This window comes from Mobula birostris, chromosome 8, assembly GCF_030028105.1.
Source record: "Mobula birostris isolate sMobBir1 chromosome 8, sMobBir1.hap1, whole genome shotgun sequence".
Lineage (NCBI taxonomy): Eukaryota > Metazoa > Chordata > Chondrichthyes > Myliobatiformes > Myliobatidae > Mobula > Mobula birostris.
Genome location: NC_092377.1, coordinates 31,365,582 through 31,389,436, shown reverse-complemented (window position 1 = coordinate 31,389,436; position 23,855 = coordinate 31,365,582). Strand labels below are relative to the sequence as shown.

At 41.6% G+C, this 23,855-nt stretch overlaps 2 protein-coding genes across 3 annotated transcripts in view; one reads left to right on the top strand and one right to left on the bottom strand.

Annotated features, from left to right (window-relative positions):
• msh2 (mutS homolog 2 (E. coli)) overlaps positions 1-5,620 on the top strand; it is a 74,172-nt gene extending 68,552 nt beyond the window's left edge. For both annotated transcript variants that reach the window (XM_072264952.1, XM_072264954.1), the window contains one exon: positions 5,105-5,620. In XM_072264952.1, the coding sequence (XP_072121053.1) occupies positions 5,105-5,281 (177 nt within the window). In that variant the 3' untranslated portion in view covers positions 5,282-5,620. The remainder of the gene's footprint in view (positions 1-5,104) is intronic.
• Positions 1-23,855, bottom strand: part of LOC140201215 (potassium channel subfamily K member 12-like) — a 146,131-nt gene that overhangs the window by 24,572 nt on the left and 97,704 nt on the right. Inside the window, exon 4 of the mRNA XM_072264956.1 lies at positions 6,929-7,043. The gene's annotated coding sequence lies outside the window, so the exon portion shown is untranslated. The remainder of the gene's footprint in view (positions 1-6,928; positions 7,044-23,855) is intronic.

Sequence of the window (23,855 nt, the reverse complement as noted above, 5' to 3'; positions counted from 1 at the left end):
GACAGCTGAGGCCAAGACTGCAAAAAGGAAAGCTTCCTTCAACAGAAAATACGACAAGTCATACATAATATATGGCTTTATTGCGACCGGTGACTCGCACGCTCCAAGCCCCCTGTGTGTGATATCTGGAGACAAGCTGTCTAATGAGGCAATGAAGCCCTCAAAACTGCTTCGGCACCCTGCACTTAAAGACAAACCTGCTGAGTTTTTTTGAGCTGAAAAAACGTGAGCAAGCGGGACAGAAACAAGTGCTGAGAGCCACCACCTCCACAAATTCTGCTGCTCTGAGTGTGTCGTACTTAGTGGCTAGCCGTATTGCTAAAGCTAAGAAGCCTTTCACTGTTAGTGAATTGATTCTGCCTGCTGCTAAGGACATGTACCATGAACTGTTGAGAGAAGCTGCAGCTAATAAGATGGCACAGGTTTCTCTTTCAAGGAGTTCACATTTTCAAGGAGAATCGATGACATAGCGGAGGACATCGAAACACAGCTCTTGGAACGGCTTAATGAGTCACCATGGTATGCTATCCAGTTTGACGAGTCTACCGGTGTCGACAACAAGGCAATACTGCTGGTTTATGTGCGATATATATTTCAAGACGATGTGGACGTGGCTATGTTGTGTGCATTGCCACTGCCAACTAACACAACTGGGGCAGAACTATTCAAGTCTTTGAATGACTACATGTCAGGCAAACTGGACGGGTCCAGATGGGGCTGCAGCTATGACTGGACAGCTGTCTGGTTTCACTACCCGAGTCAAAGAGGTTGCTCCTGAAGGCCAGTCTACCCACTGTGTCATACGCAGGGAAATACTGGCTAGCGGAAAAATGTCACCTGATCTTAACAGCGTATTGAGTGACTTTGTTGAAGTTAACAATCACATCAAAGCAAAAGCCCTTAACTCACGTCTGTTTGAGCAGTTTTGCGAGGAAATGAATGCAGAGCACAAACGCCTTCTCTTACGCACTGAAATCACGTGGCTATCAAGGGGGAGAGTCCTGGCCAGGGTTTTTGAGTTAAGAGAGCAGGTACAGAGATTTCTTTCAGGAATAAAGTCACCACTGGCAGCACTCTTCAGTGACGGGGAGTGGATAGCAAAACTCGCTTATCTGTGTGACATCTTCAACCTGCTTAATGAACTCAATTTGTCACTTCAGGGGAGAATGACAACTGTCTTCACGTTGGCAGATAAAGTGTCTGCTTTCAAAGCCAAACTGGAACTGAGGGGACGGCGAGTGGACAGAGGCATATTTGACATGTTCCCAACATTAGCTGGGATTTTGGGAGAGACTGACGCTGCACTGTCCTTCTCACAGCTGGTGCGCAATCACCTATCCTCGCTGTCGGCAGAATTCGAGCGTTACTTCCCAACCGCAAATGACCCAAGATGTGCAAAGGAATGGGTCCGTGACCCACTTGTGAATGTCCCCGGTGAATCATCCATGTCAGCGCGAGAAGAAGATCAACTCCTTGAGCTTGCAAATGACGGTGGGCATGTTTGACATGACTTTGATCCAGAATGCCAGAAGAAATGTTAAGGCTGAATATCCTGAGATAGCCATGAAAGCACTGAATACGTTGCTTCCATTTCCAACAACATATCTCTGCGAAGCGGGGTTTTCTGCAATGAGTGCAATGAAAACTAAATTGCGGAATAGACTGGACATAAGGAACCCCCCTTCGAGTATCACTGTCTCCCATCACACCTCGATGAGATTGTTTTGTTGCAGAGAAATGAAATTGACTGTATTAGCCACTTATAAGTGACTTACCACCTATATTCCAGCCATTGGACTTTCAACTCCCAATGGCCACCATACTTTAGCCAAGTTTCAAAGATGGCCACATCATCATATTTGCCAATCTGTAACTGAATTTCAAGATCTTCCATTTTATTCCTTATGCTGTGTGCATTTAAATATAACACTTTCAGTCCAGTATTTGTTGATTTCTGTTTAAACTGCTTCACACCTCTATTGCCCTGTAACTGATGCCACTGGCTGTGATTAAGCCTCATCTCCTGCCTGTTCTTTCTATAATCTCTGTTGCACACTTTGTTTGATTTATTTCTGTTTTCCCCTTCCTCTCCCTATCACTCCGGTTCCCATCCCCCTGCCAGATTAGTTTAAACCCTCCCTAAGAGTTAGGATCTTGGACCCCTTTAGGTTCAGGTGTAACCCGTCCTTTTTGTACAGGTCGTATCTCTCCCAGAAGAGGCCCCAATGATCCAAGAATCTGAAGCCCTGCCCCCTACACTAGTCTCAGCCACACATTAATATGCCTGATCATGCCATTCTTGTGCTCATTAGCATGTGGCACAGGCAGCAATCCTGAGATTACTACCCTAGAGATCCTGCTTTTCAGCTTCCTACCCAACTCCCTCTTAAGGATCTCCTCCTTTTTTCTGTCTATGTCATTGGTACCAACGTGTACCAAGACTTCTGGCTGCTCACCCTCTCCCTTCACCCTCTGCACGTACCCTGGCACCTGGGAGGCAGCACACCATGCTGGTATCTCTATCAGGCTGACAGAACCTCCTGTCTGTTCCCCTCACTATGGAATCCCCTTTGACTACTACATTCCTCATCTTCCTCTTTCCCTTCTGCACCACGGAACCAGGCTCAGTGCCAGAGACCCAATCACCATGGTCGTCTTCTGTCAAGTCGCCCCCCTCAAAAGCATCCAAAAAGAGCTAACGATTACTGAGGGGGATGACCACAGGGGTGCTCTCTACTATCTGAGCTCTTCCCTTCGCTTCCCTGACAGTCATCCACTTAACCTAATTCCTAGGAAGAGGTGCAGTTGACGTTTCAGGCCGAGACCCTTCATCAGGACTAACTGAAGGAAGAGTGAGTAAGGGATTTGAAAGTTGGAGGGGGAGATCCAAAATGATAGGAGAAGACAGGAGGGGGAGGGATGGAGCCAAGAGCTGGACAGGTGATTGGCAAAAGGGATACGAGAGGATCATAGGACAGGAGGTCCGGGAAGAAAGACAAGGGGGGGGGGGACCCAGAGGATGGGCAAGGGGTATATTCAGAGGGACAGAGGGAGAAAAAGGAGAGTGAGAGAAAGAATGTGTATAAAAATAAGTAACAGATAGGGTACGAGGGGGAGGTGGGGCATTAGCGGAAGTTAGAAAAGTCGATGTTCATACCATCAGGTTGGAGGCTACCCAGACGGAATATAAGGTGTTGTTCCTCCAACCTGAGTGTGGCTTCATCTTTACAGTAGAGGAGGCCGTGGATAGACATGTCAGAATGGGAATGGGATGTGGAATTAAAATGTGTGGCCACTGGGAGATCCTGCTTTCTCTGGTGGACAGAGCATAGGTGCATTCCGCAGGGATCGCTCCCTACACGACTCCCTTGTCCATTAGTCCCCCCCCATCCCTCCCTACTGATCTCCCTCCTGGCACTTATCCCTGTAAGCGGAACAAGTGCTACACATGCCCTTACACTTCCTCCCTTACCGCCATTCCGGGCCCCAAACAGTCCTTCCAGGTGAGGCAACACTTCACCTGTGAGTCGGCTGGGGTGATATACTGCGTCCGGTGCTCCCGATGTGGCCTTTTATATATTGGCGAGACCCGACGCAGGCTGGGAGACCGCTTTGCTGAACACCTACGCTCTGTCCGCCAGAGAAAGCAGGATCTCCCAGTGGCCACACATTTTAATTCCACATCCCATTCCCATTCTGACATGTCTATCCATGGCCTCCTCTACTGTAAAGATGAAGCCACGCTCAGGTTGGAGGAACAACACCTTATATTCCGTCTGGGTAGCCTCCAACCTGATGGTATGAACATCGACTTTTCTAACTTCTGCTAATGCCCCACCTCCCCCTCGTACCCTATCTGTTACTTATTTTTATACGCACATTCTTTCTCTCACTCTCCTTTTTCTCCCTCTGTCCCTCTGAATATACCCCTTGCCCATCCTCTGGGTTCTCCCCCCCACCCCCCCGTCTTTCTTCCCAGACCTCCTGTTCCATGATCCTCTCGTATCCCTTTTGCCAATCACCTGTCCAGCTCTTGGCTCTATCCCTCCCCCTCCTGTCTTCTCCTATCATTTTGGATCTCCCCCTCCCCCTCCCACTTTCAAATCCCTTACTCACTCTTCCTTCAGTTAATCCTGACAAAGGGTCTCGACCCGAAACATCGACTGCACCTCTTCCTAGAGATGCTGCCTGGCCTACTGCGTTCACCAGCAACTTTTATGTGTGTTGCTTGAATTTCCAACATCTGCAGAATTCCTGTTGTTAACCTAATTCCTGCAGCCTCAGGGTGACTAACTCTCTATCTCCTGTTCCCTCTCCCTAATAAATTGTAGGTCATCGAACCACAGCTCAAGATCCCTAATACAGTCTCTTAGGAGCTGCATCTCGGTGCACCTGGTGCAGGTGTGGCCCACATCTAACATCCAGAGCAAAATACTAACGCTACTGACATACTCTCTATTCCTCAAAAAAATGCAAAGAAAACCAAAATCGAAAGCCACCTACCCACTTACCTTGCTGAAGCCTGAATGAGCCAAAGCCTGTTGCTTCTGCTCTCGCCACTGGCCTACTCCCGACAATGTCGCTCCACTTATCCCTTCTGTATTTTTATTTAGTTTGTCGGGCTCAGTTGTCACCGCTGATAGGCCCCGCACAATAGACTCAGCATTAGACACTCAGCCTTCATGTATGAAGGGAAAACTGTTCTAACATTTCATCCGAGATCATACAACAGTTCGGATAGAGGGCTTTGACCCAAAATGTTCACTCTGTCTTCATACATGCTGCCTGACTTACTGAATATCATAAAATCTTATGTTTTATCTTCTTGGAAAATCATGCTAATGTGGACTTCAGGCTCCACCTTTTCTCCCTTTTTAAAATCTGAAGGGTCCTCTATGATAATGGGTATAATATTAAGGTGTGCCTGTGTCTACAGTTTAAGAACGTCAAGTGGCATTTCTGCTAGGTATCAGAACATTTTCCGTGTAAAATAATTTACTTGGAGCATTTAGTCTCTGGTCATTACTGAAGCTCTGAGACAGCATGAAAATGATGAGATGTTTACTGTAGCCATGGAGTAATATTTCCCCTTGCATTTCTGTAGGATGGTGAAAGAATCATTGCTGATTTTCTATCAAGCATCAAAGCATTGCCCATTTGTGACCTGTCTGAAAAACAGGTAAAGCAGAAGCTGATGATGTTGAAGTCCGAGGTGCTGGCACAGAATAACAGTTTCATCAATGAAATAGTTGCAAGATCTAAGGTGACGGCTTTAAAGTAAACTTCAGAGTGAATGAATTTACGAATGGGATCCCTGGCAAGTAATATGGACAGTCAAGGGAAACTAAGCAGAAGTATTCCTTCACATTGAGCACAAGCTACTGTGCAAAATTGTACCTGAAGACAAAAGAATTGTTCTTGTCAATGGCTGTGTTAATCATTTTAACAGAGTTTGAGAGGTGCACTATCCACACAGAAGACACAAGTCCGCTTGGAGGGCTTTCATGCTTTCTCTACTTCATTTATTCTGTATATTGCAATGTGAGTCACATTGCAGTTAATTTTGTTGTGATTTTTTTTTCAAAAAGATGACATTTACAATAAAATGATTAAAAATCCACTGCTGCTTATTTTTTGTAGTTTTTGTAACAACAAATTGCACCTGGCAGTGGGGAAAATGTCATGTACTTTTTTAAAAAAATGCTTAATTTTGGAATTCTGAAAGAAAAAATCAATTTGTATTTATATATTGCCTCTAATGTGGATCTGTGTCTCAGATTCTTTCAGGAATATAATCCAAATGAAACTAAGTCAATTGAATAATTGTACGTGAAATCATTGAGTCCTTGTTCAGAGGCAGATTCATAAGGGGAGATATTAAGGTTTAATCAGGGAAGTTCAAATTGTAAACAAAAAGCAACATAAAATATGAATACACTTAGTTGTAGTGAAACATAGAAAAAAACCTACCGCTCAATGCAAGCCCTTTGGCCCACAATGCTGTGCTGAACACATGCGTATTTTAGAAATTACCTAGGGTTACCCATAGCCCTCTATTTTTCTAAGCTCCATGTACCTATCCAGGAGTCTCTTAAAAGACCCTATCATAGCCGCCTCCAGCACCGTTGCCGTCAGCCCATTCCATGCACTCACCACTCTGCATAAAAAAAACTTACCTCTGACATCTCCCCTGTATTTACTTCCAAGCACCTTAAAACGGTGACTTCTCGTGTTAGCCATTTCAGCCCTGGGAAAAAGCCTCTGACTATCCAATCAATGTCTCATTATCTTATACACCTCTATCATGTCATCTCTCGTCCTCAGCTGCTCCAAGGAGGAAAGGCCAAGTTCACTCAACCTATTCTCATAAGGCATGCTCCCCAATCCAGGCAACATCCTTATAAATCTCCTCTGCACTCTTTCTATAGTTTCCACATCCTTCCTGTAATGAGGTGACTAGAACTGAGCACAGTACTCTAACTGGGGTCTGACCAGGGTCCTATATAGCTGTAACATTACCTCTCAGCTCTTAAACTCAATCCCATTGTTGATGATGGCCAATGCACCATATTCCACCTTAATCACAGAGCCAACCTGCGCAGCAGCTTTGAGTGTCCAGAACAAATCCAGGAAATCTTAGCAACACACAAAATGCTGGAAGAACTGGGCAGGCAAGGCAGCATCTATGGAAAAAAGCACAGTTGACGTTTTCAGGCCGAAACCCTTCGGCAGGAAGGAGCTGAGGAGGGTAGAAGTTGACCCTTAATGAAAATGAAGGTTTAGTGGAATTTAAATGAACTAGAATTATAAAACTGAGATTTTAGTTAATTCAAAATCATTGGACAAGAATCACACAGCCATGCATGCAAGTACTATGCCTCAGGAAGTCTTGTGCAGTTGAAAAATGTCCTGACGCTTGGATACTCACCTCTCTGACTGATCCACCACTGAACTGTGCATCTGAAGAAAGTCCATCCTGTCGGCTTTACACCATGGAGAATTGCTGCTGGAACAATGGCCTTACATCTGGAAGGAGTTCTTAACTGAGGAAAGAAATTAGTAAATTCATCTTGGGATATCATCATGGTTGCCCCCTCTATATCCAGAAATACAGTGAGCAGAGCTGTGAGCTTGAGACTGTAGTAGGCAAGCTGTGGGATATCCCAGCTTAATGAACATCAGTGAACACGCATCAAAGTTGCTGGTGAATGCAGCAGGCCAGGCAGCATCTCTAGATCTTCATCCTGACGAAGAGTCTCGGCCCAAAACGTCGACTGTACCTCTTCCTAGAGATGCTGCCTGGCCTGCTGCGTTCACCAGCAACTTTGATGTGTGTTGCTTGAATTTCCAGCATCTGCAGAATTCCTCGTGTGAACATCAGTGAATGGTTACAGATATGAGGTAATCTAGAATGAATTATACAAGTTTCAGATTAACTGAAGCTTGCAGACCATGGATGCAGCACTTTATGAGTCTGAGGAGATGTGGTTTGTCACAGAAGACTTACAAGTTTCCAGAGACTTATGGTGGGAGCATTCTGACTGGTATGGAGTCTCCCATGCACAGGATCCAAGGAGCTGCAGAAGGTTCTAGACTCAATCAGCTCTATCATTGGCACCCTCCCCACCACTGACAACATATTCAAGAGGTGGTTCCTCAAGAAGAGAGCATCCATCATTAAAAGCCCAAATCATCTAGGACATGCCCTCTTCTTTATTAGTGGTAGTGTGGTATAGACCCTGAAGACCCATGCACATATTTAGGAAAAGTTTCTTCCCCTCTACCATCATATTTTTGAACAGTTTATGAACATCACTGAAGATGTGTCCAGAAGCATCAATAGATGTATGTACACAGTGAACACTTACGATCTTGTTTTTACTTTTTGAAACTATTCATTTTTATAAGTTATAGATTTTTGTTTTTGCGCTGTGTTGCTGCAACTAAACAACTTAATGTCATGTAAGTAACAATAGATCTGATTCTGAGCAGTGACCAGCAGAGCTCTGGAATAGCCAAAGGTGGATTTTACCTGCAGAAGCTGAGATGGGTAGAGATTGGGCTATCTGATAAATAATAACTGTACTTCAAATAAGATAGCTAGAAGTATTCTGATAAGGAAGAGGAATTAAATGACTACAATCTTCGGAGAAAAAGATAATAAACTTGCCAAAAATACCAGAGGACAGGGGATCTAGAGAGAATGAAAAGTTGAAAGAGCTAAGTGTTAGGATTAAAATAAAGTGCATTCAGACCCCGCCTGGCACTTATTTGTTACAACTCAGTTATTCAATTAGAAACAGAAATCTACAGCACATTACAGGCCCTTCAGCCCACAATGTTGTGCCGACCATGTAACCTACTCTAGAAACTGCCTAGAATTTCCCTACCACATAGCCATCTATTTTTCTAAGCTCCATGTACCTATCTAAGAGTATCTTAAAAGACCCTATTGTATCTGTATCTGCCTCTACCACCTTCACTGGCCGTGCATACCACGCACCTTCCACCCTCTGTGTGAAAAACTTAGCTCTGACATCCCCCTTGTACGTACTTCCAAGCAACTTAAAACTGTGCCCCCTTGTGTTAGCCATTTCAGCCCTGGGGGAAAAGCCTCTGACTATCCACACGATCAATGCCTCTCATCATCATATACACCTCTATCGGGTCACCTCTCATCCTCCTTCACTCCAAGGAGAAAAGGCCAAGTTCACTCAAACTATTCTCATAAGGCATACTCTCCAATTCAGGCAACATCCTTGTAAATCTCCTCTGCACTCTCTCTATAGTATCCACATCTTTCCTGTAATGAGGTCACCAGAACTGAACTCCAAGTGGGATCTAACTAAGGTCTTGTATAGCTATAACATTACCTCATGGCTCTTGAACTCAATCTTGAACATGCTTGATGAAGGCCAACACGCCTTGGACCCCAAGATCTTGCTGATCCTCCACACTGCCTTACCATTAATATTATATTCTGTCTTCAAATTTGACCTACTAAAATTAACCACTTCACACAACTGGGTTGAACTCCATCTGCCACTTCTCAGCCCAGTTCTGCATCCTACCAATGTCGTGTCGTAATCTCTGATAGCCCTTCAAACTATCCACAACACCCCTAACTTACTAACCCACCCTTCTACTTCCTCATCCAGGTCATTTATAAAAATCACAAAGAGGAGGGGTCCCAGAACTGATCCCTGTGGAACACCACTGGTCACCGTACTCCATGCAGAATACGAACCATCTATAACCACCCTTTGTTTCTGTGGCCAAACCATTTCTGGATCCACGAAGCAGTGTCCTTGGATTCCATGCCTCATTACTTTCTGAATGAGCATCGCATGGGGAACCTTATCTTTACTGAAATTTTTAAAAATGACAAAAATTCATTCTAAACAACACTTGAGTTGTTTAGAATGAATTACAATGAACACAAGTTGAAGAGCGGCTGCCATTCCAGTAAACACTCTATCAGACAATGAGAGCACTTTACATGCGCTCTGTGCCACTCACAGCTAACCACTTATTAGTTCACGTTCTGCCTCCCCAAGTGTGTAAATGTTCTTGCTCCCTCACCAATTCCTATTTTTTCACCCAGAATGTCTGGAAAATAGCCTGCAACTTCCAGTGAGGGTAGTACATCTAAAACATCTAGGAAAAGCATTAGCATGGATGTGAACCTGCAAGTGATAACGGCGTTTGGAAGCTGATGAGTGTCAGGTTGATGTTGGCACCTCTTTGAAATTGGCTACCTGGACAATCAGAATGACCCTGACTGGGAACGAAGCAATAAGGCAAAGAGAGGTGTTGTTGACATGATTTCCTGCTATGGAGACTGTTTCATGAGAGGAAGCTTAAGAAAAGGCAGTCAAATCTTGATGCTTACTTGAAGAAAAAGCCAAAGTTAGAGGACCCACAGCCTGGTCCCTCCTCTAATATGTACCACCACCCGCCTCCCTCCGCTGCTGCAATGTGTTGCTGCTCCTAGGTTAGGCCTGTTTGCGTGTTTCTTACTCCATAAGAACATAAAATAATACATCATATCTCTCAGGTTTGATTTTTTAAAAATCAGGAACACATGTCTATTTACATAATGTTATAATAACCCTGCATAGCGCTGGTTTACATAGTGCTCCTTCTCCGTGGAACGCATTCTCAGCGTTAAGCAGGGTCTGAGTGTACTAAAAAAATCAGTGAAATTAAAAACTTATAAACTTAAAATATCTGACATCTAAACTCCAGAGATTTGAAAGAGATGGCTATCAAGGTGGTAAACACTGAACACGTTACAAATTTAATTCTCAAGTCTACCTTGCCATTCCCAAATGGTCTTGCTTATTTTGATAGGACAGTCCTCTCATCCCAGGTTCTACTGTAGGCTCTTGGGCAAGGGGGTCAAAACTGCAGTATTCCAGATTAGGTCTTGTCAATACCCCGTACAACTGTAACTAAGTCTCCGTCCTTTAACTCCAACCTTTCTGCAATAAAAGCCAAAATATCATTTACCTTCTTAACCAGTTGTTGAAACTGCCTGCTAACGTTTTGTGATTCATGGACAAAAACATCTAGGTCTCAGAGCTTCACTCAGTTGTAGTCTCTCTCCATTTACAAGTACGCGATCTTATATTTTCCGCATTAAACTCTTTGCCACATCTTCACCCAGTCAATCTATCTCTCTGCTGAATCACAATGTCCTCATCACATTGTGCATTTTTGTATCATTGGCAAACTTTGCAACCTTACATTTCCTTCTTTCCTCCAGGTCTTCAATGTCAATTGTAAACAATTTACACCAAAGGACCATTATCCAGGATACTCCAGTGATTTAATTCCTCCACAAAGTTCTACAGATTCTGGTATTGTTTCCGTGGTCTTAAGAGTTGCAAATATAAACCTTTCTGTAAAAGAAAGGGGGAAAAAGAGAACTGGGGATTTCTGTGGCCCTGACGCCAGAGATGCAGAAGAGACTCGTAAAGAATAATTGGATTGAGCAGAGTCAGTATGGACTTAAGAAAGGAAAAACAAATTTGATGAATGTACTTGAGTTCTTTGAGGATCTGACTAGTAGAATGAATAAGGTACCACCAGAGAACAGGTCAGGAGTAAGGAGGTCTTCAGTTAAATAGGGTTTTAGAGGGATCGATTGTACTTGTAGAATTGTGTACAGTCTTGGTCTCCTTCCCTAAAACATACCTGCCATAAAGGGGGTGCAGTGAAAATATAATAGACTAGTCTGGGAGATCACACATAAGCTGCTGGAGAAACTCAGCAGTTCTTCCAGCATCTACAGCCTCTTGCGTCTCTGGTTTGAGGGATGGTGGGTTAGAATGAAGAGAAATTGAATAAGCTAGGTAATATTCTCTGAAGTTTAGAAGAAAGAGAGGGGCTCTTTCTGAATCAGGTTGAATTCTTTCAGGGCTCAATAAGGAGGATGCTTCCTTTACCAGAGTATAGAATCAGGTCTAGAATAAGGAGGAGTCACATTCTCAGAAAAAGGATGGAGATTTAGGACAGGTGGTGGTGAATTTTTGGAATTCTCTACCTTGGAGGGCTGAGGAAGGTGGGTTATTGAGTTCATTTCAGAACAGAGATACTGTACAGGAAAATGGTGCCATGGTACCAAATCAGCTATGGTCTTGCAGAATAGCAGAGTGCAGTTGAAGGAGCAAGTTGAATGCTACTTCTGTTGCTACTTATTCTGAACATTTATTTTGAGAAGGAATGGCAGGATTGCCAAGGGTTGGGGGCTTGTGGCATTTCAAAGATGGCTTCACACTTTTCTGGAGCTGGAGGAAGTTGTGGCTAAGAGAATGGATGCCTATACAACCATCATAGCAATAAAGGAAACCAAAGCCATTCAGCAGCTGTAGAAAGGTTTTTATGACCTTTAAGATACACATCAATCATCAGAATTGCTGTTGTGACTGAAGTGTCAGTTTTAATTCCAGGTCAATTCAATTACTGTGCACTTTAGTTCGTCTCCCAACATTTTCATCTCCGAAATAATGTGCACAGATTCTCAACTCCTCATTATTAACTCAGCAGCAATGCAATGTAACTGTGACAAATAGCCTTGTGACATGCAATTGTTTGAACAATGATTTTAGGCACAATATCAGAAAATGCACTAAGCCATACTCCACTGCTACCCTGAATCTACAGGGACAAATACTGCTCTTCGTTTAGTTTTCTGCCTCTTGTATTAAGTGCTGACTGCTCAGCAGGTCAGGTAGTACATGCAGTTAGGAAAATGACTTAACCATTTAGATGATTTGGACAGTGAAAAGAAGCACAATTACAAATGTGGGCTTTGGCAAGAAGATTTAAATGACAGGTTTGTGGAAAAGCTACACGGGGTTAGATCTAATTCAGGGCAAGTACAAAGTAATACATTCTGTGAAAACAACAAATAGGAGTAGCCACTCAATAGACAGAAGCTGAAAGGAGGGAGATGAACTGAGACTTGTGGAATAATGTATTTGAACCTTCAAATACTTTCAACAGGAGCCAGGACAGTAAAATGGCAAATGACATTTTGAGCTTCATGAATAAAATGGTACAGTCTAATGAAGAGAAAATCTTATTGAATTTGTATAAATTGGTGGAAAGCTTTGATCTACTATTGGTGTGGATGGAAACCTGGTTATAAGAGCGGATGAGATTGTGGGAATAATACTGAATCAGAGGATTGCAACGTTTTTCAAACAATTGTGCCCAATGAGAGTGAATAGTCGAAGGATATTTTCTTTAGTTCGAGAATAGTTATTTAAAATCATCTATAATTGTGGAAGAAGGCTAGGAAACATTTCCTTGCACATAGAGGGTCGTTGAAGCATGCACTACTTTCCCAAAGGGTTTGTTTGGGCTAGGGACAATTGAAGGGAAACCTGCTGAACCTGTTGAAAATAATAGGGTGAAAGCAGATTGGGCACTATTTAGGGATTGATGCAGTAAAAGGTTGTTAAACATAGGCCTTTGCACTTTAAACATAAATGTTCTTAAATAAACTAACCCCTTTGAATTTCAGGATATTTAGCTGATCATATGTGGGGCATATATTCAAATAATTAGAGGTTCAGCCCGCAGAAATTAGGCTGAAAATGGAGTTCTGAAATATAGTTCTCAAATTCTGATCACAGTACCTCAAAGGGAATTAGCCCACTGCTCTACTCTCTCTACACCCATGATTGTTGGCTAGGCACATTTCAAATGCTATCTATAAATTTTCCGACGTCGCAACTGTTGTTGACAGAATTTCAGATGGTGACGAGGAGGCGTACAGGAGGGAGATAGATCAGCTGGTTGAGTGGTGTCGCAGTGACAACCATGCACTCAACATCAGTAAGACAAAGGAATTAAATCAGAAAGGGGAAGCCAAAGGAACGCGCACCAGTCCTCAATTAGGGATCAGAAGTGAAAGGGTAAACAGTTTCACGTACCTGTGTTAAAATCTCTGAGGATCTATCCTAGGACCAACATACTGATGCAATTAAAAAGAAAGCACGACAGTGGCTATATTTCATTAGGAGTTTGAGGAGAATTGATATGCTCCAAAGACACACGTAAATTTCTGTAATTGTACCGTGGAGAGCATTCAAACTGGTTGCATCACCATCTGGTATGAAGGGACGACTGCACACGATCGAAAATAATCTGCAGAAAGTTGTAAACTCAGCTGTTTCCACCTAGGGCACTGGCTTCCCTGCAACCAGACACCTTTAAAAGGCTGTGCCTCAAGAAGGCAGCATCTATCATTAAGGACCCCATCACCCTCCGCCTTTAGGTTCCTGGGCAGATAGCAAACCCATGCACACTACCTCACTTTTACTCTCTTTTTGCGTTAGTTATTTTATATATATATAAAATCTGTAATGTATCATTTTTTTATTATGTGACATACCAAATCTCCTCGTTACCACCTTAGTAGAAAAGGGTATTAATTAGTTTAGATTAGACAAAGCCAGGTTATTTTTTTATGACTCTATTACTTCAATGTCTCAGCTAACAACAGTTATAAATTTAAATGAGCACAAAAAAGAGGGAGGAGTATGCAGTTACAGGTATCAGTCGAAACTGAATATTAGATAAACATGCAAATAGCATTTTTTTGCTCTTATTAAAAGATTATTACTATTATTAAAGCCAATAATTTAAATATAAATTAGTGCTGGAATTTTTTTACGGCTGTATTTACTAGTGCCTTTATTTCTGATGGCTAAAAATGAATTTTGTGTTATTCAAATGTGATTAAATGTTAATTTAACTTCAAATAGTTATTATTTTCATGGATTTTTATCATTTAAAATATTTTTTGGGTGGTGAAGGAAAGCTATATTTAAGGTATTAAAACAGTTGGAAACATCCCCCAGTTAAATCTGTAAGATTACACCATCCATTCCTTACCTCAAAATAGTGCAGTCCCAATACCTCATGGTGCAGTTCTTTTAACTGAACACCAGAGGGCAATGCAGAATCCAATTTCAATCACAAAGTATTGTCCCAATTAATTCAGATAATAATATTGCCACCTCCCTCAGTAACACATGGAAGGTTTGCTGCTTCTGATATGTGAGATTATACTCTGGGAGGGAAAAAAAGAGTTGTCCTTTCTGAATGACAATTGCACTTTGAATCTAATTCTGTGCTGTGGGTATAATGCAATTCTCAGGTCTGAGTATTTAGAAATAATTTATTATTGCACAAAATCAATGAAAAACATATACAGCTCCTTGAAAAAGTATTCAGCCCCCAGAACTATTTTCACATCTTACTGCCTCGTTTTCTAAATTTAAGATATATTGAAGTAGGAGTTTTGAGCTAATCTACAAAACATTGCGCATCATGTCAAATTAGAAGAAAAATTCCAAAATCTGTCAACAGTTTACTAAAAATTAAAAATCAAAATTGTGAAGCTGCCCCTCTAACATTAGTCACCAGAGAAGAACGGTACTTGTAAGAGAAGCTGCTGTGACGCCAACAGTCACTCTGAGTGAGTGAGCTGTAGAAGTCAATCATTGCAAATAGAGATTAAGTTCATGGTTCTACAATCTCTGAGGCCTTGCACAAGAAGAGTATTTATGGAAGAGTGAGAAGGAAGAAGCCCAGGCTAAAAAAAAGGGCATATCCTTGCTGGTAAAGACTTTGCAAAGAGTCACACAGAAGATACAGACAAGATGTGGAAGGTCTTGAGGCCGGATGAGACTAAAGTGGAACCATTTGGCCTCAACACCAAGTGATATATGTGGCATAAACTAATACTGCATATCAGGTGACACCGTTCCTACTGTAAAGCATGGAGAAGATAGCATCATGCTTTGGGGATGCTTTTTGACAGTAGGGACTGGAAACCTGGTCAGGTTTGATGGGAAGATGAAACCCAGAGAGATCCTGGATAAAAACCTGCTAGCCTCTGCAGGAAAGCATAATCTGGGGAGGAAGTTCATCTTTCAGCAGGACAATGACCCAAAGCACACTGCCAGAGCAAGCATGGAGTGGCTTCAAATGAAGAAAGTTGATGTCCTTGAGTGGTCCAGTCAGAGTCCTGACCTTAACCCAATTGAACATCTCTGGCAAAGCCTCAAGATTGCTGTCCATCGCCACTCCACAACTAACCAGGCACAGTTGGAGCAATTTTGCAAGGAGGAATGGGCAAATCTTGCTCCATTGTATTCTGCCGAGCTAATAGAGACTTATCCAAAAAGACTACTGGCTGTAATAGCTGCCAGAGGTAGTTCAACTAAGTGCTGAGCAAAGGTGAACACTTTTGAACTGCTGTCATTTCAGTTTTTCATGTTTTACAATTTTCCCTGCTTTTTGGGGCTCTACTGTGAAAAAAATAAGCAAGTGATTGAAAATTAAGAATTTTCAGTTAAATTGGACAAACTCCCAGGTTGTAATACTCATTTATATGATCAAGGGGTTGGAGGCATCGTAAATTAGAGCAGGAGAAGGCCATTCAACCCCTCAACTGTTGCATCATTTACTCATGTCTGATCTGATTGTAACATCAACTCCGATTTCATGAGAAGTCACAGTATCCTTTCACCCTATCGCGTAATAAGTTTCTGTCTACCTCAATTAAAAAAATGTTTAAAGACTCTGCTTCCAGCACGATTTGAGGAAGAGTGTTCTAAAAGTTCACAAACATCTGAGAGAATTTTTTCGCCAGTTTCCGTTTTAAATGGGCAACCCCTTACTTTTAAACAGTGACCTAGATCTTGATTCATCCTCTCTATATTCACCAAGTCTAGACATTTGGGGCAAACAGTTCAGTGGTGGTGCTGCTGCTGCACAGTTCCAGCAAGGGAGAATCTAATCTCCGATGCTGTGTTCGTGGAGTTCGCATGGCCTATGTGGGTTTTCAGTGTGTGCTCTGATTTCGTACCATATTCCAAGCACATGTCATAGACTCGTAGAGAGGTACAGAACAGAAACAGGCCCTTCACCCACCTAGTCCATGCCAAAACCATTCAAACTGCCTACTCCCATTGACATACACCAGGACCATAGCCCTCCATATCCCAACGATCCATGTACCTATCCAAACTTCTCTTAAATGTTGAAATTGAGCTTGTGCTGGCAGCTCATTCCACACTCTCATGACCTCCTGAGTGAAGAAATTTCCCCTGATGTTCCCCTTCAACTTCTCTCCTTTCACCCTAACCCATGACCTCAGGGTTGCAGTCACATCCAACCTTAGTGGAAGAAGCAGACTTGTATTTACCCTATTTATACCCCTCATAATTTTATATACCTCTATCAAATTTTCTCTCAATCTTCTACGTTCATAAGAATACACTCCTAACCTATTCAATTTTTCCTTATAACTCAGGTCCTCCAGACCCGGCAACATCCTTGTAAATTTTCTCTGTGCTCTTTTAACCTTGTTTACATCTTTCCTGTAAGTAAGGTGACCAAAACTACACACAATACTCCAAATTAGGCCTCACCAACATCTTATACAACTTCAACATAACATCCCAACTTCAAATACATTGACTTATGAAAGCCAATGTGCCAAAAGCTTTCTTTACAACCCTATCAACCTTTGACATCACTTTCAACAATTTAAGGACCTGTCTTCCCAGATCCCTTTGTTCTACCACACTCCTCAGTGCTCTATCGTTCACTGTGTAAGACTTACCCTGGTTGGTCCTACAAAGTGCAAGACCTTGCACTTGTCTGCATTAAATTCCATCCGCCATTTTTCAGCCCATTTTTCCACCTGATGCAAATTCCTTTGCAAGCCTTGAGTGGATCAGCACGAGCCCTATAGTTTTTTGTTTTGAGTAAGGGAGGGGGAATTCAGGAGTTCAAATGTCTATATGTGTAAATGTATACGTGTTTTTTGTTTTTCTTTATGTATGTTGTGCACCCAACACAGCAGCAATAATTCTTACTCCTTTTCCTGGTATAATTGACATGTACTACATATGGAACAAACGAGCACTCAGAATATCTTTAATATAGAAGTCACAAGCTGGAATGTTTGTTAACCAAAGTGAAACAGGTTATAAATAGGATCAAACAGCTTAAGTCCAAAATAATTTTTCTTCAAGAAACCCATCTGACAGTCTCAGATATTAAATCGGTATGGAATAGATGGCCTGGCCAAGTAATATATGCAACATACAACAACTATGCTAGAGGTGTACTTATTCTTATTCATAGAACGATACCATTTCAAACTATGAAAACAATCCAAGACTCAGGCGGAAGGTATGTTATTACACAAGGTAATATCCTCTCTTTCACATTAAACCTAGTCAGTATATATGGCCCAAATGAGGATAATCCTAAATTTTTTGAAGATTTTTTTCCTTACTGTGTCCACTTTACGAGGCTTTTATATCACTGGAGGAGACTTTAATTGCACTTTAAACCCAGAAATGGATCGCTCTACAGGCTGTGATACCTATAAGGCACAAACTGGAAAATTACTAAAACAATACATTGGGGATATAAATTTGGTTGAAGTATGGAGAGAACAAAACCCTGGCAAAATAGAATACTCTTGTCATTCAAGTACATGTAAATCTCATTCCCATATTGATTATTTTCTTGTTTCAAGAGAGCTCTTATCAAAGATTAAAAGTTGCTGGTATGATAGCATAGATAAGCGGCCATGCTGCTATCTTGTTAAGTATTCATGTAGAGAAAGTTATTCACAGTCCCCCTAACTGGTGATTTCAGGTAAGATGGCTACAAAACCCAGACTTTGTTAAATTTGTGGGAACTAAAGTTATTTTGAGTTAAATACAGATCAAACTAGTGCCAGCACGAGATGGAACACGTTCAAGGCATATATTAGAGGAGAAATCATTAGTTATAACAAGCTCCAAGGCCAAACAACAAAAAATAGAGATGGAAACCTTGGAAAAACAAATTAAATCTTTAGAGATAGAACTAAATGAAAGGGATGATCCAACAAAACAAAGAGATCTGCTACTTTTGAGAGCCAAATATAATAAATTATCTGCTGATAAAGCTTCAAAAAGTTTAATGTGGCTGAAGCAATCTTATTACGATCAAGGAGAAAAAGCTGGGAAACCCTTGGCATGGAGAATTTAAAAAAATACAGTCTGATAGAGCAATTAACAGTACAATAACCTCTTCAGGAAGCCTAACAGTAGACCCATTGGAAATTAATAACAGTTTTAGAGAATTTTATGAACATTTATATAGATTGGAATGCCCCCAAGCCTCTGAAGAACGGGACACATTTCTTGATCAGTTTCAATTCCAGACACTGACAGAAGATGCAAAAAATGAGTTAGACAGAGGTATAACAATTGAAGAGATATCACAGGCTATCCAAAATATTAACAGTGGTAAAGCACCAGGGTCTGATGGCCTACCAATTGAATTCTACAAAACATTTCAAGAAAAATTACTAGCCCCACTCTTAAATATGTATAATGAATCTTATGGGAATGGAACTCTCCTACCCTCTTTAAGGCCAGCAATGATAACACTGATTTGAAACCAGGCAAACCGCCTACAATTCCTCATTTAGACCGATAAGTCTAATTGGATTGGACACAAAAATACTTTGTAAAGCCTTAGCAAGAAGATTAGATCCTTATATCCCACAACTAGTTCATAATGATCAGAATGGTTTTGTGCAAAAACGCCAAGGATTCCATAATATTAGAAGAGTTCTTAACATAATCCATGAAAAATTTGACGCTAAAGATACAGCAGTATTATCACTGGATGCTCTGCAGGCCTTCGATAGAATAGAAAGGCCATATTTATTTAACGTATTGCCTAGATTTGGATTTGGAAAGAACTTCCTTAAGTGGATTCAGATTTTATATACAAATCTGATAGCCAGTGTCTAAACAAATAGTACAGTTTCTAAATCAGTCATCTCGGAGAGATCTACTCACCAGGGATGTCCTTTGTCTCTGATGTTGCTTATACTGGCCATAGAACCCTTGGCTATGGCAATAAGAATGCAGACAGGCCTGTCGAGCATCCAGCTAGGAGAACAAAAACATAGAATATCCTTACATGCTGACAACGTGATTCTTTTTTTTAACAAATTTATCCGTCAGTATTCCAAACTTAATGCAACAGATTGAATTGTTTAGGCAGTTCTCTGGTTATAACATTAACAACTCAAAATCAACAATACTATTTTTGAACGAAGAAGAAAGATTGAAACCAGTCATAAAAACCCCATTTATAAATGCAAGGGAAGGATTTACCCTCCTTGGTGTCAAAATTGCCCCTGAAATTAAAACGATCGTCCCAACAAACTATGATCCACTAGTGGGCGAAGTGAAGGAGACGTTGGATCAATGGATAACAATGCCCATATCAATGACTGGCCGTATAAACATGAACAAAATGAATATATTACCAAAATTTCTATACCTTTTTCAATCACTTCCTCTCCCACTACCAAAATCATTTTTTGATAAGCTTAATAGTATTTTCAGTAAATTCATTTGGAATGATAAAAAATCTAGACTGAGACTTAGGCTGCTATACCTGCCTTATGAAAGGGGAGGGCTACAGCTCCCAAACCTGAAATGGTATTATTGGAACACAAATCAAAGTTGCTGGTGAACGCAGCAGGCCAGGCAGCATCTCTAGGAAGAGGTACAGTCGACGTTTCGGGCCGAGATCCTTCGTCAGGACTAACTGAAGGAAGAGCTGGTAAGATATTTGGAAGTGGGAGGGGGAGGGGGAGATCCCACTTTCAAATCTCTTACTAGCTCTTCCTTCAGTTAGTCCTGACGAAGGGTTTCGGCCCGAAACGTCGACTGTACCTCTTCCTAGAGATGCTGCCTGGCCTGCTGCGTTCACCAGCAACTTTGATGTGTGTTGCTTAAATTTCCAGCATCTGCAGAATTCCTCGTGTTTCTGTTTCACTGTGTATGGGACTGTCCAAAATTTTAAAAATACTAGAAAACAGTTGTTCAGACTGTATCCGAGATTGTTGGGGTAAAGATGCCTCACCAAGCAAAAATGTGTGTACTAGGCATATATCCAAAGAACCTTACTGTTGGTTCAAAACAGTCAATTTTGCAGGCCAGGAGGATGATAGATCTTGGAGAAAAATGGATATACCTTCGATACATGTATGAGTGAAGGAGATGGCATCTTGTATTGTATTGGAGAGACTGACTTACATAACCAGAGGAAGGGTAGGAGAATTTGAAAATGTGTGGAAACCTTTATTGGAGTTTCTTGGACGTCAGGTACACAGTCATTTTGAAATAGCTGTGTGTTGTTGAGTTCTTCTACGGTTTTTTTTCTGATGTGTTTTTATTTTATTTCTTTGTATGTGAAGTATGTGAAATTTTCTATTTCTTTTCCTTTGATGATTGTGAAAAGTATGAGGACGTTTCACTATTTAGTTTAATTATTATTATTGTTTATTTGTATACGTGAAAAATATGTAAAATTCAATAAAAAATATTAAAATAATACGGACCCGGCACCGATTCCTGTGGAACACCACAGGCCTCCAGTCAGAGAGGCAACCCTCTACTACCACTCTCAGTCTTCTCCCACAAAGTTAATGTCTAATCCAATTTGTTACCTCTGAATGCAAGCAATGGGACCTTCTTGACCAGCCTCCCAGGTGGGACCTTTTCAAATGCCTCACTAAAGTCAACGTAGACAGCATCCACTGCCGTGCCTTCATCCACCTTCCTGGTAACTTCCTCGAAAATCTTTATAAGGTTAGTTAGATATGGCCTACCACGCACAAAGCCATGCTGACTATCCTTAATCAGTCCATGTCTAGGTAACACAGTGTGGTAGATAACACAGAAAATGGATGAGGGTCTTTTATTTCTCTTCTCTTCCTTCCAAATTCAATGGATATGAACCCAGACTAATCAATCTTTCCGCCTATGTCAACTCATCCATCTAAAATATTAGTCTCACTGATATTTTAGTCTATTAATATATAAATTTATTTGTTCCGTTTACAATGTAACTAGTTTTTCTTGTATTGCATCGACCCATTATCTCAGTGTCCTGGTGTTTAAATGTGTTTTAATTATTTTATTTGCTTTTATAGTGCTGCTAAAATGAGTGCATTTCCATTCTCCTCACAACACTTCACAGATTTGAATTCCCAGCATAAAAATGCAATTGAAATGATTTCTTTTTGTTAGCCTGGAGAGCTTGAAGGTTAGTAATTTGATAATAGTTCTCTTTCCTATTACTTAAGAAGGCATACAATTTTTTAAAAAGGCTAATTTGTCCAGCTCAGTTTTCATACACTGAATACAATATTCACACAACTCATACATTGCACATGCTAATCATATGCCCAAATATATGATCTGGTCCACAACTCTTCTGACCCCACACCCTAATTCCCTCTATGCTTCAGTTTCCATACCTCTGCCACCACTCCTAATTGTCTCACACAGGAGGTATTTACATTTTGAAGGAGCTAGGTGGAGAGAAATTATTCTCATCCGCATAAGGATCAGGAAACAGTGATCACACAAAATGCTGGAGGAACATAGCAGGCCAGGCAGCGTCAATGGAAAAAAGTGCAGTCGACGTTTCGGGCCGAAACCCTTCGGTATGCCTGGAGAAAAGAAGTTGAGGAGTAGATTAGAAAGATGGGGGGAGGGGAGAAAGAAATGCCAGGCCATAGGTGAAACTTGGAGGGGGAGGGATGAAACAAAGAGCTTGGAAGTTGATTGGTTAAAGAGAAGGCCATGGAAGAAAGAAAAAAGTGGGGGGGTGGTGCAGGAGAAGCACCAGAGGGAGGTGATGGGTGGGCGAGGAGGTAAGGTGAGAGAGGGACAAGGGGACAGGGAATAGAGAGGAGGAGGGGGTGGGGCATTACTGGAAGTTTGATGTTCATGCCATCAGTTTGGAGGCTATCCAATCGGAATATAAGGTGTTGTTCCTCGAACCTAAGTGTGGCCTTATCCCAACAGTGGGGGAGGCCATGGATGGACATATTGGAATGGGAATGGGAAGTAGAGTTAAAATGGGTGACCACTGGGAGATCCCACCTGTTCTGGTGGATGGAGCATAGATGCTCGGCGAAGTGGTCTCCCAATCTACTCTGGGTCTCACCAATATACAAGAGACCACACCGGGAGCACTGAACACAGTATACGACCCCAACAGACTCACAGGTGAAGTGTTGCCTCACTTGGAAAGTCTGTTTGGGGCCCTGAATACTATTAAAACTACCTGTGAGTCCGTTTGGGTAGCCTCCAACCTGATGGCATGAATATCGATTTCTCAAACTTCCAATAACACCTACCCCCCCTTCACTATTTCCCATCCCCGTATCCCTCTCTCATGTTATCTCCTTGCCCGCCCATCGCCTCCCTCTGGTAATCCTCCTCCCCCCCCCCTTTTTCTTTCTTCCATGGTCTTCTGTCTCTTTCACCAATCAGCTTCCAAACTCTTTGCTTCATCCCTCTCTTTCCAGGTTTCACCTATCCACTGGTGTTTCTCCCTCCCCTCCCCCCACCTTTCTAATCTACTCCTCAGCTTTTTTCCTCCAATCCTGCTGAAGGGTTTTGGCCCAAAATGTCGACGGTACTTTTTTCCTTTGATGCTGCCTTGCCTGCTGAGTTCCTCCTGCATTTTGTGTGTGTTGCTCCTGATTTTCTCTTGTTAGTGATCACAGAATGAAGGTGCTGTCGGGAGAGTGAAGTACGACATGAAGACAAACAGTTCCATAAAATATGTGGTTAGGCCAGGGTAATGAGGGAAGTTTCCAAGGCATTGAGAATAGAACTGGTTAAGTTCTTAAAAGGGTGGGGGCTGAAGAGAGGGATTGCCTGAAATGCCCTTTCATAGAATAATTGTAAATTTAATTGGCTAACTGACCTTTCCCCATGGTGGAATTCTTCTGTAGTTCTAATATGATGTAAGAAATACTGCAGTGAGTTTGCATACATCAAGACCCATAAACAGTTATGTAATAATGACTTCTACCAATGAAGCATTTCTCAGTACCACATTCTATTTTCACCTTGATTCTCACAATTAAGCCTCCATAGTGTAATTTGCAGTTCAAATAAATGCAGCAAAAATGGAGAGGATTTGAAGTGAAAACCTTGTAAATAAAAATAAAGGTCCAGAGAAATTAAGGAGACTAAAATCTGACGATTTCCCTGGGCCTAAACCTGAATCCTAAGAGTTTAAATGAGTATGCAGCAAAAACTGTGGATATATTAGTGATAATTTTCCAAAATTCTCTCTGTTCTGAAATAGTTTTAGTTGATTATATGGTTAAAGATGTAACAGAAAGATAGAAGAAACTATAGAACAGCTTTCTTGCTGGCTACTGAAATTGCACCCACTCAGATAATATTTCCAGAAAATCTACCAGGATAATCGATAAT